General features: G+C 39.4%; 1 protein-coding gene across 1 annotated transcript in view; it reads right to left on the reverse strand.

The window, feature by feature from the left end:
* ABCA12 (ATP binding cassette subfamily A member 12) overlaps nucleotides 1-18,857 on the reverse strand; it is a gene marked incomplete at its 5' end in the record, with an annotated part of 277,161 nt that overhangs the window by 208,169 nt on the left and 50,135 nt on the right. Inside the window, 5 exons of the mRNA XM_081312657.1 lie at nucleotides 560-642; nucleotides 2,405-2,583; nucleotides 9,004-9,183; nucleotides 10,880-10,986; nucleotides 13,431-13,519. Of these exons, the coding sequence (XP_081168783.1) occupies nucleotides 560-642; nucleotides 2,405-2,583; nucleotides 9,004-9,183; nucleotides 10,880-10,986; nucleotides 13,431-13,519 (638 nt within the window). The remainder of the gene's footprint in view (nucleotides 1-559; nucleotides 643-2,404; nucleotides 2,584-9,003; nucleotides 9,184-10,879; nucleotides 10,987-13,430; nucleotides 13,520-18,857) is intronic.

The raw sequence follows: 18,857 nt of genomic DNA on the forward strand, positions 1-18,857 counted from the left end.
ATGAGAAATATAAAAATACTGGGATGGTTTATGTGAGCGGAATGTCTGGACATTTAAATGTAATTAATTTTGAGAAAATTATAATTGATAAGAATGTTTTCACTTTTGAGGAGAAACTAAGCTTAAATAAGAACGACAAAAACAGGACCTATGGTGATTTAATAAAATGACTCTTCACAAATACAACTGAAACATAAGCTGATTAGAAAAGATGTTATACACTGATGTTAATGTTATTTGTATAAACACTAGAAAAATATTTACATTTAACTTTGTAAGTATTGAAAGTACTAAGAATTGTATTTACTCAATGTTGGCAAAAGGAAAATACTATTGGAAGAAGAGAAGATCAAGGAAATGTATCACTAGCTAGTATGTTAATTATGGAATCATAGAAATTAACTATTATTGATTGTTGTTAAATATATGACTCCAGACAACACATCTACCAATCACTAAAGATTGTTATTGTAAAAGATTAATAAAATATATTAAAAAATAAGTAAATAAATTAGCATTACAGGTCTCTCATAAAGCACAACAATTGAACTAGTCTCACCTTGTTCTGAACAGTTCAAAGTAGATAGCCAACTAGTCATATTTAGAATCATTTGTGGACTATTATCCCTCTTCATAAATAACCTTTAAAATAAGAAAAGAAAAATCCTGAGTAGGATCATGCAATGAAATCAGGCATGAAACAACCTTGGCTCATAGCACAGTTTTCCAAGTAAGGGATATGCACTATGACACAGGTCAGCAACCTGCAGCTCTGGAGCCGCATGCGGCTCTTTCAGCGGCTCCCAGTCATCCTCTGACTTTGCAGAGAGAGAGAGACAGAGACAGAGAAAGGCACTTGTGCTTCCCTTCTCTCTCTCTCTCTCTCTCTCTCTCTCTCTCTCTCTGTGTGTGTGTGTGTGTGTGTGTGTGTATGTGTGCGTGTAAAAAAGAGACTGTCCTCACACTGTTCTCCAAGAAGCTGACAAGCTTATTGGGCGGGGCTCCTGAGGCATTGTTTACCTTAAAAGTCTTTTATTATTGCCCTATAACATCACCAATGCTTGCTGGAAGCTGGAATCTGAATTCCCCTCCCCTTAGCACAATATATTAAACACAATTCTCCTCCTTTTCATTGCTGTCATTAATCACATTCTCCAATATTTTTTTTATTATTATTATTTTAATTCCATTTATATCCTGCCCTTCTCCGAAGACTCAGGGCGGCTTACAAACTTAGCAGTTTGAAGGGTCAGTTTTCCCTTCTGTTAGACAACCCGCCAAATTCTTATCTTCTTTTATTTCAAAACAGGCTTGAGAGACATTCTTTCTCTTCGCGCCCAGCAACAACTGATTCTAGCTCTAAAAGTAACACAGAAGTTTTAAATATGAAATAGCTGCTTCTTCGTCTTTTGTCAAAGCAAGAACATTCAGTGTTAGAAGCATTGACATCCTGCCTTTGCTGCATCTCCAAAGGAAGCAGGAAGCAGCAGAAAGGAATGTGTGCTGGCTTGTCTGAGAACAGTGTGAAGCCAGCTTGCCAGGTGAGCAGAAGTTCAGAGAGAGGGGGGGAGGGAGGGAGGGAGAGAAAGAGAGAGAGAAAACTCATGCACAGCAGCTTCTATTTCTTTTCAATTAAACTCTTCAATTAAGCTACCCCCTTGCATGTGTGCATGCACGCAGTGTTTTTTTCCCCTCTGGGAAATGGGTCCAAGTGGCTCTTTGAGTGTTTAAGGTTGCCAACCCCTGCACTATGATATCCACTTTTTGAAAGTGTTTAAACAATGTCTTTGAAAAAATCCTGAAAGAACTAGAATTCATAGCCACAGGAAAAAAGTCATATTTAGTGTGACGCCTCTGGCCCATAGGCCAGCAGTTTGACAACCCTGCATTAAATTTACAGCTAGTCCCTTGTTCCACTTCTAACCTTTTTCAGCTGTAAAAAATTTTTTTTGGCTGAGGCATTTCAGGAAGAGAAAACGGCAGCTGCCAAGAGACAGGCACTAGTGAAACCATGCCACCAAAAGCAAACAAGAAAAATGGGATAATGAAAACAAAATCAACTGCACTCATTTGGTTCAATGTTCTGTTCATTATAAAGTGGAACCATATTTCTTCATAAATGTAATAATGCCGGCCTTTTTTCTGCCAAATTTAATTTCACCATGCATAAAAAATTGTAGTGCTTGTCTATAAATTCACTATAAAAAGATCACATTTCCCCACCTTATTTTAATTTCATATGGAAGTAATCACCATTCATTGTGGAATAATTAGACACAAATTGATGATTTGTTTGTTTTTTTTAAAAAAGCCCTTAAATTATCGCAATTCATCAAAACTGGGTTCATTTGTGTAACAGTCAAAAATACTGTACACAACATTTTTGAGCTTCCATCTCTTTTACCTTTTCCCGCTGTGAAGGGTATCAACCATATCTCTTACTCTAGTGGCACCATGAATGATATCTGGAGCCATCAAGAAGAGGTTCCATATAGAAGTTTCATTCTGCACTTGGGAGATGAGTGATAAAAATGTTCCAGTTTCCTGGACAAAAGCCATCTGATAAGAAGGATCCTTCTGTAACTAGAAAGAGAAGTGAAATAACATGTTCTAAAATGAGTATAGGTAATCCTCAAGTTAAGACTGGTCGCTTAATGACTGATGGACCTCCACCTCCTCAGAGCTACTTATGATGTTTTTGGACTTCTGACAACCGCACAAACCCTCATCACATGATCGCATTTTGGCTATTTGGCAACTGGTTCATCTTTACAGCAATTTGCACATTCCATCATCACCTGACTCCAATTTGTTACATTTTTTGACAGTGTCCAGTGTTTATTTCCAGTTTCCAGCAAAAAATGCCAATTGGAGAAAATGACTTTGCTTGGCATTCACTTATCATCCACCACATAGATCATTCTCAGGTTACATCCATTCATTCAGTGACCATTCAAAGCTACTACACTGTTGAACAAGGGGGACTTAAGGGCGATTCTCAGTCATTACAGCAGCCCTAATTATGTGTTTGCAACTCAAGTGCTTGGTAACTGGCTCCCTGGCTCCCTTCATCTCATCCCCACTCCCAGAATAAGACAGCTATAAGTTGCCACAATTATTGCCACAATAGCTTTGTATTTGTATTTTCCTTTCTAAGCTAAAATATCAATCACAAGGCATACAAAATAACTGATACTGTTAGCACCCATTGTGTCAGGTGACTAGGAATGGATAAGATCAGAATATGGGTTTTTGACTGTTACAGCTTTATGCAAACACTATTTTCCCTCTCTTCATCTGCCACCACTCTGCTATTGTAATACAGCAGCACTGTGCTGTGGGCCCAGAATTGTGCATAGTGCTAGATTGCTCATCTATTAATACTGTAAATCCAGTGGCGGTATTCATCCAGTTCGCACCACTTCGGCAGAACCAGTAGCTAGTTTTTTGTTGCCCAGGCCCGGATTGGACTTCTAGAAGAGGCATCCACACAGAGAATCAGTTGTTCATATGTTTGAAACCCACCACTGTGTAAATCCTTTGTAGGGTGTAGCATAAGGGTTAACTAGTGAAACAGTGAAGTTATGGGATCAAAATCCCATTTCACTCTTTTATTTAAGTCAAGTATGTACAATGGAATGGAGTACAGAAGGAGGGGGATAGAAAAGAATGTAAGAATGATGGATGAGCAGAGCCCTGCAGCCAGTCAAATCCCAATTTAGCTGATGCCCTCTAATTGATAAGTGGGTTTTTTCCCCTGCAAGCTGGTTACATATGAAGGAGGAAGATGGTTAAATCTGAGGAATGAATTTATCATCTTGCTTAACATTCTCTGCATAAGTACCATCAGGACAGTATTGCTCAGCAGTGAGTCAGAACACAGTCAGTGGAGAATAGGAATTTGCAGATTTCACTCTAGCATAGTTTTCTGTTGACTTAAGAATGACTCCAGAATAGGAAATGGTCCTTACTAAAATATTTTGCAAGAATGCAGAGCTTTCTTTGAATTTTTTCCTCTCTGCTGAGGATCTTTTATTAGTCTAAAGATATGCTTGAACCAAGAAACACATGCAAGAGATGGCAGATAGTAGAACTCTTCCGATGACTACTGCACTTATACTTGTCGTCCTTTCTTCCTATGAATTCCTACCCTGAAATTGAATCAGTAAACAAATTGGTCCCTTTCAGCTCAGTTTTATGATTTTGACTCTGCTCACATTGATTATCTAAATCAAGTGAATTTCATGTAAGATAATCATAGGAAAAGGAAAACGCAAAACTATCTTGTTTATGTAATTTGTTAGCTAACATAGTAGACTACGCCTACCCACCCCTTTTTCTCAATAACAGAGCAGATTAGTATTTAAATACCCATGTTGTTGTTGTTAGCTGCGAAGTTGTGTCCGACCCATCGCAACCCTATGGACAACGTTCCTCCAGGCCTTCCTGTCCTCTACCATCCTCTGGAGTTCATTTAAGCTCACGCCTACTGCTTCAGTGACTCAATCCAGCCACCTCATTCTCTGTCGTCCCGTTCTTCTATTGCCCTCAATCTTTCCCAGCATTAGGCTCTTGTCCAGTGAGTCCTTCCTTCTCATTAGGTGGCCAAAGTATTTGAGTTTTAGCTTCAGGATCTGGCCTTCTAAAGAACAGTCAGGGTTGATCTCCTCTAGGACTGACCAGTTTGATCGCCTTGCAGTCCAAGGGACTCGCAGGAGTCTTCTCCAGCACCATAGTTCAAAGGCCTCAATTCTTTGGCGCTCAGCCTTTTTTATGGTCCAACTTTGACTGCCATACATTGCAACTGGGAAGACCATAGCCTTGACTATACGCACTTTTGTTGACAGGGTGATATCTCTGCTTTTTAGTGTGCTGTCTAGATTTGCCATGGCTTTCCTCCCAAGGAGCAAGCATCTTTTAATTTCTTGGCTACAGTCCCCATCTGCAGTGATCTTGGAGCCCAGGAAAATAAAATCTGTCACTACCTCCATTTCTTCCCCATCTATTTGCCAGGAATTAAGAGGGCCGGATGCCATGATCTTGGTTTTCTTAATGTTAAGTTTCAACCCAAGTTTTGCACTCTCCTTCTTCACCCGCAACAAGAGGCTCTTTAGTTCCTCTTCACTTTCTGCCATTAGAATCGTATCATCTGCATATCTTAGGTTGTTGATATTTCTTCCGGCAATCTTAATTCCAACTTTTGATTCATCAAGCCCTGCCTTTCTCTGTGCTCTGATGTGCTCTGCATATAAGTTAAATAGGCAGGGCGACAGTATACAGCCTTGCCGGACTCCTTTCCCAATTTTGAACCAATCAGTGGTTCCGTGTCCAGTTCTCACTGTTGCTTCTTGGCCCACATATAGGTTTCTCAAGAGACAAATAAGATGGTCTGGTACGCCCATCTCTTTAAGAACTTGCCATAGTTTGTTATGATCCACACAATCAAAGGCTTTAGCATAGTCAATGAAGCAGAAGTAGATGTTTTTCTGGAACTCTCTAGCTTTCTCCATGATCCAGCGTATGTTGGCAATTTGATCTCTAGTTCCTCTGCCTCTTCGAAATCCTGCCTGTACTTCTGGTTGTTCTCGATCCACATACTGCTGGAGTCTAGCTTGTAGGATTTTAAGCATAACTTTACTAGCATGAGAAATGAGTGCAATGGTGCAATAGTCTGAACATTCTTTGGCACTGCCTTTCTTTGGAATTGGAATGTAAACTGATCTTTTCCAATCCTGTGGCCACTGTTGAGTTTTCTAAATTTGCTGGCAAATTGAGTGTAGCACTTTTACTGCATCGTCTTTTAAGATTTTGAATAGCTCAGCTGGAATACTGTCACCTCCACTAGCTTTGTTGTTGCTCAGCTTTTCTAAGGCCCACTTCACTTCACATTCTAGGATGTCTGGCTCGAGGTCAGTGACCACCTCATTGTGATTATCAGGGACGTTAAGCTCGTTCTTGTATAGTTCTTCTGTGTAATTTTGCCACATCTTCTTAATCACTTCTGCCTCTGTTAGGTCCCTGCCATTTTGGTCCTTTATCATGCCCATTTTTGCATGAAACGTTCTCTTCATCTCTCCAATTTTCTTGAAAAGATCTCTGGTCCTCCCTATTCTATTGTTTTCTTCTATTTCTTTGCACTGTTCATTTAAGAAGGCATTCTTATCTCTTCTAGCTATTCTCTGGAATTCTGCATTCAATTGGGAGTATCTTTCTTTTTCTCCCTTGCCTTTTGCTTCCCTCCTTTCCTCAGCTATTTGCAAAGCTTCCTCAGACAGCCATTTTGCTTTCTTGCATTTCTTTTTCTTTGGGATGGTTTTGGTTGCTACTTGTTCTACAATGTTGCGAACCTCTGTCCATAGTTCTTCAGGCACTCTGTCTATCAGATATAATTCCTTAAATCTATTTGTCTCCTCTATTGTATATTCAACAGGGATATGATTTAATTCATACCTGAGTGGCCTAGTGCTTTTTCCTACTTTCTTCAGTTTAAGTCTAAACTTTGCAATGAGAAGCTCATGGTCTGAGCCACAGTCAGCTCCTGGTCTTGTTTTTACTGACTGTATAGAGCTTCTCCATCTTTGGCTGCAGAGCACATAGTCAATCTGATTTCTGTGTTGACCGTCTGGTGATGTCCACGTGTAGAGCCATCTCTTGGGTTGTTGGAAAAGAGTGTTTGCTACGACCATCGTATTCTCTTGACAAAATTCTATCAGCCTGTGCCCTGCTTCATTTTGTACTCCAAGGCCAAACTTGCCTGTTATTCTGGTTATCTTTTGTCTTCCTACATTAGCATTCCAATCCCCCATGATGATAAGGACATCATTTTTTGGTGTTAGTTCTATAAGGTGCTGTAGGGCTTCATAGAACCGGTCAATTTCATCCTCTTCAGCACTGGTGGTTGGGGCATAGACTTGGACTACTGTGATATTGAATGGTTTGCCTTCGATTCAAACTGAGATCATTCTGTCATTTTGAGGATTGTATCCCAGTATTGCTTTTCCTATTCTTTTATTAACTATGAAGGCTACTCCATTTCTTCTGAGGGATTCTTGCCCGCAGTAGTATACCTGATGGTCATCTGAATTAAATTTACCCATTCCTGTCCATTTTAGTTCGCTGATTCCTAAGATGTTGATGTTCAGTCTTGTCATCTCTTGTTTGACCACGTCCAGCTTGCCTTGATTCATGGTTCTTACATTCCAGGTTCCTATGGAGAAAAAGTCTTTACAGCATCGGACTTTCCTTTCACCACCAGACATATCCACAGCTGAGCATCCTTTCGACTTTGGCCCAGTCGCTTCATTCTTTCTGGCGCTACTAGTACTAGTCCTCTGCTCTTCCCCAGTAGCATATTGGACGCCTTCCGACCTGAGGGGCTCATCTTCCAGCGTCATATCGTTTTGCCTTTTGGTACTGTCCATAGGGTTTTCATGGCAAAGATACGGGAGTGGGTTGCCATTTCCTTCTCCAGTGGATCACGTTTTGTCAGAACTCTCTGCAATGACCTTTCTGTTTTGGGTGGCCCTGCACGGCATAGCTCATAGCTTCATTGAATTACGCAAGCCCTTTCGCCACAAGGCAGTAATCCATGAAGGGGTAAATACCCATACCCAGTGCTTTTTTTGTCATAGAATGCACCAGAATGGAGTTCTGGCACCTTTTTTCGATGGATTTTCCAAGTTTTAAAAGTAACTTTTGAAAATATAATGTTTGGTCCATGTGAACTTGAATTGGCCTGTCGAGCGCAGCAGGTCTGCAGCAAAATCATTAAAACAGTGCATGCAGGCTGCTTGTGTGTTGAGTATGATTCATGTGCACTTCATCTGCACTGGTTGTGAGGGCGCTGCTTGGCTCGTGGAACTGCTCAGCTTGTGACTGGTTGTGTGCTCGTGTGCTGAGTGCTTACTGCAACCATTATGTTTCATTACACAACTGACATGTGTGCGTGTGTGTACAGTGACTGACTACGTGCAAAAGGTAAATAATTTCTTTATTTTAAAAATTCGTTGGTGAATTGAAAATCTTTTTTTAATTTTTAGTGTAAAATTTACTATGAACATTTGCCTTAAATACAATGAATTAAATTTATGTTAAGAACTGAATATATATATATATATAAAGTAAAGGTAAAGGTGTGTAGCACATGTGTGCTAGTCGTTTCCGACTCTAGGGGCCAGTGCTCATCTCCGTTTCAAAGCCAAAGAGCTAGCGCTTGTCCAAGGATGTCTCCGTGGTTATGTGGCCGGCATAACTGGATGCCAAAGGTGCACGGAATGTTGTTACCTTCCCACCGGAGTGGTCCCTATTTTTCTACTTGTATTTTTACATGCTTTCAAACTGTTAGGTTGGCAGAAGCTGGGACGAGTAACAGGCGTTCACTCTGTTACACGGCACTCGGGATTCGACCCGCCAAACTACCGACCTTCTGATCGACAAGCTCAGCCACCGCATCCCTACTATATCTATAGCTATAGCTATAGCTATATGTAATATATATATATATATATATATATATATATATATATATATATATATATATATGTGTGTGTGTGTGTGTGTGTGTGTGTGTGTGTGTGTGTGTGTGTGTATGTGTATATAGATAGATAGATAGATAGATAGATAGATAGATAGATAGATAGATAGATAGATAGATAGATAGATAGATAGATATTGCCCATATCTATTGTCATCATATGGGCAGGCTTCTATTTTAGCAACTACTTCCAATATTTTTCATTTTCTGCTTTTCTTCTTGAACTGAAAAATGTGTCTGTTCCTGTTTTCAGACAGATAAGTGCCACTCTTTCATCCATGACTCTTTCATTTTTTTTTCTTTTACAAAGTAACCAGCTTCAAGGCTGTACATGCAGGGTGACCAAACAGAGAGTGAAAAAGTTGTTAGATAAAGAAAATGGATGAAGGGAGCTCTTTTCTAAGCAGTTTATGAAAGTTATATGTAGTAAGGGCAGGAAGAGAAAGAATGAGAGATGGATGGATACTTACTTTTGAAATATGAGTTCTGAGTTCTTGAAAAAATGTCTCCAGAAGAGACATATTGTTGAAGCAGAATGGCTGATAGATGTTTATTCCAAGAGTTTCCAAAAGGAGACCTTGCAAAGATGCATTCACTGACAGAACCTCACAGACAGCAACTTTAAGATTTGCTTGAGAAGAATTTTGTCTCTGCATTCGTATAGTAAAATTGCATATAAAAATAATGAAATAGTTATTTTGTTCAGTCTAACTAGATAAAGGTTTTTAAAATGAGTTCATTAAATATTTGGAAGAATGTGATACAGGTAGTCCTTGACTTACAACAGTTCATTTAGTTACTGTTCAAAGTTACAACAGCACTGAAAAAAAATGACTTATGACCATTTTTCACACGACTGTTGCAGCATCCCCATAGTCACATGATCAAAATTCAAACACTTGGCAACTGATTCTTTATGACAGTTGTAGTGTCCCAGCATCATATGATCACCTTTTGTGACCTTCTGACAAGGAAGCCAAATTCACTTAACAATCATGTCACTAACTTAACATCTGCAGTAATTCACTTAACAATTGTGGCAAGAAATGTAAAATGGGGCAAAATTCATTTAACAAATGTCTCACTTAGCAACAGAAATTTTGGGCTCAGTTGTAGTTGTAAGTCAAGGACTACCAGTATCTAGTATAAAGATTAGAAAATACGTAGGCTAACAACAGGATTTTAGAAGTAATAGGAAGCCTAAAATAATTCTATTCCTGCTCTAAAATGCTGTGAGGATGGGTCTAGCTAAGTGTTTTCAGAGGACATTATTAACCAGACTGGGTTCACTGTTTCTTTCTCCAAGACAGAAAATAATTCAGTGTCCCTCCCACTCACCTGGTCTGTGAATCAGGTTTTCTTCATCCCTTTTTATGTAAATGAAGGAAGCTACTTATTAGAAACCATCCCACAACCCAAAAAGTCCACAGGCACTCCATGTAGTTAGGAATATTTGTCTCAGTCTGTGTGCAAGGGAAGCTCATTTGAACAAAGTAAAAATACTGTATTTAGAAATCTCAAAAGTAAATACTTCTAAGCATGCCTTCAATAACCATAAAATTTTATAAAATGATTGGAATTTCATCCAGTGGAAAACAGGCCACACTTTGCAACTAGGGAATTTTTCTAAAATAACAACTACTTGGCATTGGAATGGTTCTTTACTAAAAAAATGTTTTTTTAAAGCAAGGGTCTAATGGATTGTGACTTCAACAGTGCTGGAAAGATACTGAAACTTAAAGCAAAGATGGAGCACTGTATATGCCACCATGAGATTCTGTACAAAAAGCTGGATATAAATCCAGTCCAATCAATCATTTCTATTATTGGAAGAGAGAGAGGTAATAAATAGCTCTACATATGGGATGGCTGTTGCATTATCAGTAAACCAGAAGGTGGTGGGCTTTCCTGGTGGATGTACACAATTGATACTTCTACTGTACAGAATACTTCCTATTCAGACATCTAACATTACAGATGCTATGGTTTCCAGGTGCAGACAGCCTTTTTGAAATATACACTTTTCTCTCTTATTTTATGTTTCACTTGAAAACCAGCATGAAGCTACTAGGTTTCAGTTATTTTAAGTTTAAATAAAAAATAACTTTGTTTCATGTGGTACTATTAGCACCACTAATATAAATTATTTTGTTTTTATTTGCTGATCAGAATTATCTATATTCAGCATATATAGGAGTATATTCATAGCATAAGCAAATGAAATTTGGGTGCTTTTTAAAACTAGAATGTTTTATTTCCTCATAAAAATATTAAAATGTATATACCTACATTAACATTAGGTAAAAAAGGGCATTTAAAGATGACCCTTTATATATAGACAATTACCTCTGCTAAAGTGAGAATCTCGTTCAGCAAGTATATTCTGTCATAGTTGGTTGATGATGAAATATTTTCAATAAAAGCTTTCAGACTGAATGTTGAATCAAGTATCTCTGTAAATGAAAGAAAATAGTTTACCTCACCATTAAAATATAAACCCTGGAATGAATTTTAAAGAATTATAAAGAGGAAGAACTCAGATTGATCAAGCTGACTGAACATTTGAGAAAAATATATGAATTTTACTGTAGCAAGAAGTAATTCATGGCTCTGAGAGGAAATGGAATAACTAATAGAATAGTATATAGAATAACATTATAGAATAACTCCTGAGTAAATCAGGTGTATTGCTACAGACTCAAAGCAAATTATTACTACACAGAATATACGTAAAGAAAACAACTATGTTTGTGCAACAGTTTTAATAAATATCATGTAATGTGTCCTACGTGATAAATGTATGCATAATGGCACAATGATTACATTATACAGTATATTATACTATTAAATATACTATTATAAAATATTACAATTAAAAGGACTGTTTACTTCAGTATGTAAAAATGAGAAATAAAAGATTTTAAATTGACATAATTTTGAAAATGTAAATATATAAATTATAAAAGAAGTTACATACACATTTTAATTATAATGTGGAATGAAACCAGGTGAATATATATAAAGAACAATATACTACCGTATTAAAAAATAATAGAGGTTACATTGATAAAAATACTTTTTAAAAAGAATTGGATAAACTTTGAAGAAAAACAACTTTGTATGAGAACTGAAATTGTTTTCTTTGTAGTTTGGGGGTGTTCAGAGCCATACTTCCAATTCAGCAAGATGGTACCACCTTTATGTGGTATTCTACCTATTTTTCCACCCTTTCCTCTATTTCCTTTTTTCCTGTTTCCTATTATGTTTTTTTATTTTCTCCAAATTCTATAAAGAGATGATTGTATAGAGAAATTTGAACTTAAATTTAAACTTAAATTCCATTCCATTAATAGAAAGCTGTTTCTTTTCTTTTTCTAAAAGCTCAGCAGAAATAAATAGAAAAGAAATATTTCCATTTTCAGAAGGTACCTTTGAGAGATCTCCACTTCCCTTCTTTATTTACATATAAAAACCATGAAGTTGTCCAACATAATATACTTTCCAGAGTAATGTTTTCAAATATGTATATCTCTGGATTATAATATATCAGGAGAAGGAAATATGTCTTGAAATCAATCAGGTGCTTCAAACAAACTGTTTTATTTTTTATGTCAGATGCCTATCTTCACTTTCTTTAACACTCGGTAGCAACTGCCATAACCAGGGGGAGGGGGCATTTGGGAGGGGAAGAGTGTGAAAGAATGCTGTGGGAATTTGGGGGAGTATGGACACTAACAGGAACCAGAGGTGTCAAACCAAGCCATCTTCCTTTTTTCAAGGACTCCGGCCATGGGAAAGGAATTTACAGTGAGGCACCATGTTCCCAAAACATTGGAACAGAGACTGAATGGACTACTCTCGGGGGGGGTGGGGGAGGATTTTGGACATTGGGGATTGTTTTGAATATATGCTTTTCAAACATTTTTTTCTTTAGAGCTTGTCAAGCTCATGCAGCACTCGGCATCTCTAGTAAAAGTATCTTTTCTCTAACACTTATGGAGTCAACGGTTCTTTCCTAGGGAGTGGTCTGTGGCCAGTCTGACATTTTATTTATTAAATTAAATGTTTCCTTTGCTTAATAACAAAATAGATTTTGATTTCTCTTGGCTCCATCTAAATCTATTTTGTTATTAAGCAAATGAAATGTTTGATATCATGATTGCCAAATGACAGTATTAGCTCAAATTGGTTTCTTATAGGAGGATTTCAAACTTGACAGATATAATATGAAACCCCAATTTTGCATAATCAAAAAGTTATATTTTTGGACTGCTTATTTGGCAGTAAGGGAGTTACCTTTTAGCAACTGTAAGTAATGGCATTAAAATCAGGCAACTTTTTCTTTTCCAAACATATCTGTGAAAAGTGTCTTTTAATATTGAATAAAGCCAATTTTATGCAAATGAATTTGATTTAATGTTTTTAGCTGGCAAATGTTTATGTAGCATGTTTTTCTGAGACATGAATTAAACTGTGGTATTACAGCCACAAAAAGTAACATTTATTTATATCCACACACAAACAAAAAAAAACAACCTGACTCCAGAAACTGTGAATGCTCCAACACTGGAAGTTTTTAAGAAGAGACTGGACAGCCATTTGTCTGAAATGGTATAAGGTTTCCTGCCTGAGCAGGGGGTTGGACTAGATGACATTCAGTATTATTATTAGTATTATTATTAAATTTGTTTGCCAACCATCTCATCACATCATTCTGTCTCCTTGTATTTCCCTGTTGCTAAATTTCCATTTATTGAATGAAATTTTTACACATGATCCAATCCATTATTGTGCTGATATAATTATTAAAAACAACTGCAGGAACTTACAAAATTTTACCTACACAGAACTCTTCATTCATTATCATTTATTAATGATAGTAAATTAAATAACCTACCCAAAGGATTATTCCTATTATGGAGGATATCAGCACTCTGGGATGATGGGCTGCTCTCCTCTGCCTGGTTAGCGGACCTTCTCTGTCTTCTGTTAAGAAAAGAAGCAAGAAGAAATTTATATCGTACTTTGGATTTAATGTCCTACTGCTTTCATATATAAATTGAGAATAATAATAATAAACCCAGTTTATGTCAGAAATAAAAAATTTTTTAAATACAAACTAGATTGAAGATGATAGATAGATAGATAGATAGATAGATAGATAGATAGATAGATAGATAGATAGATAGATAGATAATGTGCCATCAAATTGGTGTCCTTAGTGACCACTTAGACTTCTTAAATACACACGCAGAGAGACAGAGAACTTCATCTTAGCCAAAAGGCCAACGAGCAAGCAAGCAAGCAATCTCTCTCTCTGATAAATTCGAAGTATATAAAAAGAATAATATTTTTATAGTAAAATATATTCAGGCACTTTTGTCTTATATTAACTATTCCAAAAGTTTGTAAATTATAACAACTTTTATAAATTTATTATTGCTTGAATAGTTTTAACATCAAATAAAATAATTCTAAAATCAAAGTTAAACCCATATTTTACAATAGAGGACATATCTTTACACTTTTTCCACTGTGCAAGAATTATTTTAGCAGTCTTGATAGAATTAACAAATTGCAAATGTGCATATTCTACAACATTTTCTAATATTTCATGTAAGGATAAGTTCAATATTTACTAGTAAATGATAGCTTGATATTCCTTGAACAATTAAAATATACACATTTTGAGAAAATAGGAAGAAAATCTCTATAGAAGTCAGAACCTATTCCTATTCCTATTCCTATTTCATTTCTATCTATCTATCTATCTATCTATCTATCTATCTATCTATCTATGTATCTATCTATCTATCTATCTATCTATCTATCTATCTATCTATCGGGTTCTGCCATACTGGCAAGGAGGAGGGGGGGATGTACCGTCAGGTTTATTGCCTCTGCTTCCTCTATCCTCTACAATGTAAACTTTTGCTTTCATTTATGTCCTTTCATTTATGTCCTCTATCCACTATAATGTAATATTTTGCTTCCTGCATTATATCTCCCTCTGAACTTTATCTCCCTAAATTGTCAGCTAGAACAAGAGAGGGAATAAGGAATGTAACCTCCATGCCTGGTTTATTTCTACGCTCTTAGAGGAAGGTGTGAAGAGCCACCAACCATCACTGTGTGAACTGGAGATGGTCCGATGTTATCTCCCCTTTTCCCATGATGGACCTAACACCTGGGGATTCTCCATCCCACACTGGCCGGGTGGACTATGGGGTGGGGTCTTGATTGGGGATACCTTAACCTATTGTTCTGCATCTCTGATCCTGTCTTATTATGCCTGCTATCAACTACTCTTAATAAAAGTTCCTGTTGGAAGAAATTGCTTCCAAGACTTCTGCTTTCTTAAGATGTGGGATTGAAGTGGGTCCTGACATTAGACAGGATCTGCAGGAAGACCATTACCAGGGGACTTGCAAAATCCACAATGTCGGACAACAGGGCAGGGAAGGAAGAACCAACCATGAAGGGAAAGCCCTCCCTCCAGCTGGGACCCTACTAGCTGTTGGGATCCGAGATGTCCTACTCCTTGGAAGAAGTGGTGGAAGCGTGCAGCCACAAACCTTGGTGGTCAATGGGCAGTGGGAGAAGAGGTCAAAAAAAGTAACCCTGAGACGAGGCAGCCACCAACCCAGATGGAAGCAAGAAATGGAGAGATCCCCTCACCTTAGTGAAGAGGAAGGAGATCGTGTGCAGCACTTGAATTGGATCTTAGTGAAAGCTATTGACCTGATGAAAAGAACCCTCGGCTCTCTCAGGGATGAGAAACCTGAACCCCGTGGCTGCACCATCACCTTGGGGCTGTGGCCAGAGAGACACTGAGGGGGAATTGGAAGCTGAAGTCCTGTGGACGTCTGCCAAGATCACTGAGACAGCAGCTACCACATTGGCAGCCCCCACTCCCCACTGACCCACAGCTGCCAATTGAGATGGGAGACATCACCAGTGACTATGAAGGCACCAATCCATCCAAAGATTCCCATCACTGGGTGCAAAATTCAGGGGAGATTCATGTTGCTTGGGGTTCTTCATAACCCAAGTCCTCAGCTACATGGAAGAATATGGATGAGACATCCCCAATGACAAAGCCCGTATCCATATCGTGCAATCTGCTCTGGACGGGGTGGCCGCAGACTGGATGGTGGACCTGCATGATTCCAATGCCTCAAAACTCCACAACTTCAACCACTTCATGTCCTCATTGAGAAGGTGATTTGGGGACCCACTGGCTGACCAAAAAGCCCATGAGAAGATCAAAACAGTGAAGCAAGGCAGACACCCGGTAACCGAATATACGCAAGAATTCCGGGCCATCACCAGCAAACTGAACTGGCTGGAAGACATCCTCCTTAGCCACTTCAAGAACAGCCTAAACTATGCTTGCCTACCCTGAGGAGACCCATGCCAACTAGACAAATGGTACATCCTGTCGGAAGAAGCAGAGATTGACCTACTGAAGAGGCACTGCCGAGGAAAACTGTGGGGCCGCTCACCCCCTGAACTGTTGTGCAAACCAGAAAAACCACCAGCCATGGCCAAGAAGTCAACAGGCTGTTTCAAATGTGAGAGAGAGGGGCATCACACTGTAGAGTGCTGCTCGAAAGCCCCTTAACACAACCTAGATTGATCACAAGCCAGAAAATCAGTGAAGTCCCCAGCCAAGCCACGAGAACCCACCATGAAGGTAATGGAGGCTGTAGAGTCCCCACCCTCTGCCAAGCATGGGCAGGGAACTTTGGCCTACACTGCAGGGGTGACAGATTCCTCAGACAACAACTTGGAGGGTGAACCCCTGGTTAGTGGATCCATCATGCCCATCCTCAGACAGTGACTATATTAGCCCCCTCCATGCCCAAAGCTGTCACAGTGAAAGCCTTAATAGACTGCGCCCGCTGTCTCATTAGCCTGACACTAGTGGGGAACGTGGGCATCCAGGTGAGGAAGCTGAAACAGCCAATCTCATTCAGCCAGTTAGATGGGTCCATAGTAGGGGGAGGGTGCCAGCTACCCTAGCCACTTTACCAATCCATCTATCTCTGGAGGGACCATGAGGAAGACATAACATTTGTACTAACCCCAGGCATGGAATGCCCAGTGATCCTAGGGCTGGCGTGGCTAAAGTGGAACCCCCGGGTAGATTCAAGAACAGCAGAGCTCAAATTCCCAAAAGGAGATCATGAGAACTCTATGCCCCAAGGAGCCCTACCAAACCCACAAGTGGAGAGAGCGTCAATGGGAGAGGAAAAGGGTTACCCAAAATACCGGAGGAATACCGAGACCTCACTGAAGTTTTCAGCGAGGAACGGGCAGATAAGCTCCCTCCTCACCAACTCACAGACTGTGCCATAGAAATGAAACCTGGGGCAAAACTCCCAAAGCCCAGATTATACTCCATGAGCCCTAGAGAACAGGAGGAGATGAAAAGATTCATAAACAAAAACCTAGAAAGGGGATTTATCGAACCTGCCAAGCCCAAAGTAGCTGCCCCGGTCCTTTTCAGAGAAAAGAAGGATGGCACTTTGTACTTGTGCATGGATTGCCGTGCCTTGAATGCAATCAGTGAAAGCAACCTGTACCCCCTACCCCTCATGAAGGACATGTTATCCTACCTATCAAAAGGAGGAATTTTCACCAAATTAGGCCTAAGGGAAGCGTACTACCGCATTAGGATTAAGGAAGGGGATGAATGGAAGACTGCATTTAATTCCCCGATGGGATGCTACCAATTCAAAGTTTTGCCATTTGGACTACAAGGGCCCCCTGCAGTATTTATGCAATTAATCAATGAGGTGCTAAGGGAACACTTATTCAAGGGGGTCCTGGTTTATTTAAATGACATCCTTATCTTCACCAAGTCCAAAGAGGAGCATGTCAAACTGGTCAGAACAGTTTTAAAGAAGGTGGAGGCTGCCCACCTACATGCCAAACTATCGAAATGTGAATTCCACCAGGAAAAAATAGACTATCTGGGTTATTGCATATCCCCACAGGGTATTGAAATGGACCTCAAGAAGATCAGAGCAGTATTAGAATGGGCACCACCATGCACAAGGAACAACTGCAAAGCTTCCTGGGCTTCGCAAACTTTTACCACCAATTCATCCCTTCGTTTGCCAAAATAGCCCTGTCGATCATGAAATTGTTAAAAATGAGGGGGGAAAACTCAGTGAAACCCACCCAGCCACTGAAATGGACAATGGAATGCCAAGCAGCATTCGAGAGATTAAAAAGACTCTTTTCCGCCAAACCCGTACTGAGGTACCCAGACACAGATAGACCTTTTGTAATACAGGCAGACGCAAGCAATGTGATGGTGGGGGCTGTACTGTTACAAGAAAATGATTAAGGGGCACTGCAACCGTGCATGTAAACATCCAGAAAACTTGTCTGAAAGGGAGCAATACTGGGCAGTGTGAAAGAAGGAAGCTTATGCTGTGAGATGGGTCATTGCTCATGTGGCACCACTTCCTTGAAGGGAACAAAATCCCTTTTCAGGTCTGGATGGATCACAAAAATTTGGAAACACTAAAAACGCCCAGGAAACTTACCCCTAAGCAAGACTCTGGTCCCAGCACTTTCACCAATTCCGCTTTATGCTCAAACACTTGCTGGGGGAAAGAACTTCCTGGCAGTGCCCTGTCTCGCATGCCCCAACATAACAGCACGTGAACCACCGATTCTGAACCACTCATGCCAGGGCCCAAGCTAAGGTAAAGCCGCAACTGGGGAGCCAAACCAGAATTGAATTCTGGAAAATCTTAGAAACAGATGAGTGGTTCCAGAAGAATAAACACGTGTGCACAATCAAAGACGGACTGCCATGGTGGGGGAGAACTTATATATACCAACCACCCAGACAGTCACTTTCATGCAGCTGTGCCATCATACAAAATCAGCAGGGCATTTTGGATTTGTAAAAACACTACATTTAATCAAAAGACAATTTTGGTGGCCATCCATGAAAACGGACATAGAAAGCTACCTGGCCAGCTGCCCAACTTGTGCCGCTGCTAAGAGGTTACAAGGGAAATTGCCTGGACTGCTACAACCAGTGGCAAATCCCTCGGCCCCGTGGAAAGAAATATCCATGGATTTTATAGTGGAGTTACCAGAAAGCAATGGAAACACTATCTATCATCTGGGTGGTTACTGTCAGAAGAGTAAAAAAACTCTATCAGAGGGGATGGATCGTGGTTCATTTTTGATGCATGATAAACAAAGAAAACCCGAAGCATATCTTCTACTGTTAACCTTTTTAATTACAAAGAAACTTATAAAAACACAGAAAAGACTCCTGCCTATATGTCTATCT

The sequence above is a fragment of the Vipera berus genome, assembly GCF_964194415.1.
Source record: "Vipera berus genome assembly, chromosome: 1".
NCBI classification, from domain to species: domain Eukaryota; kingdom Metazoa; phylum Chordata; class Lepidosauria; order Squamata; family Viperidae; genus Vipera; species Vipera berus.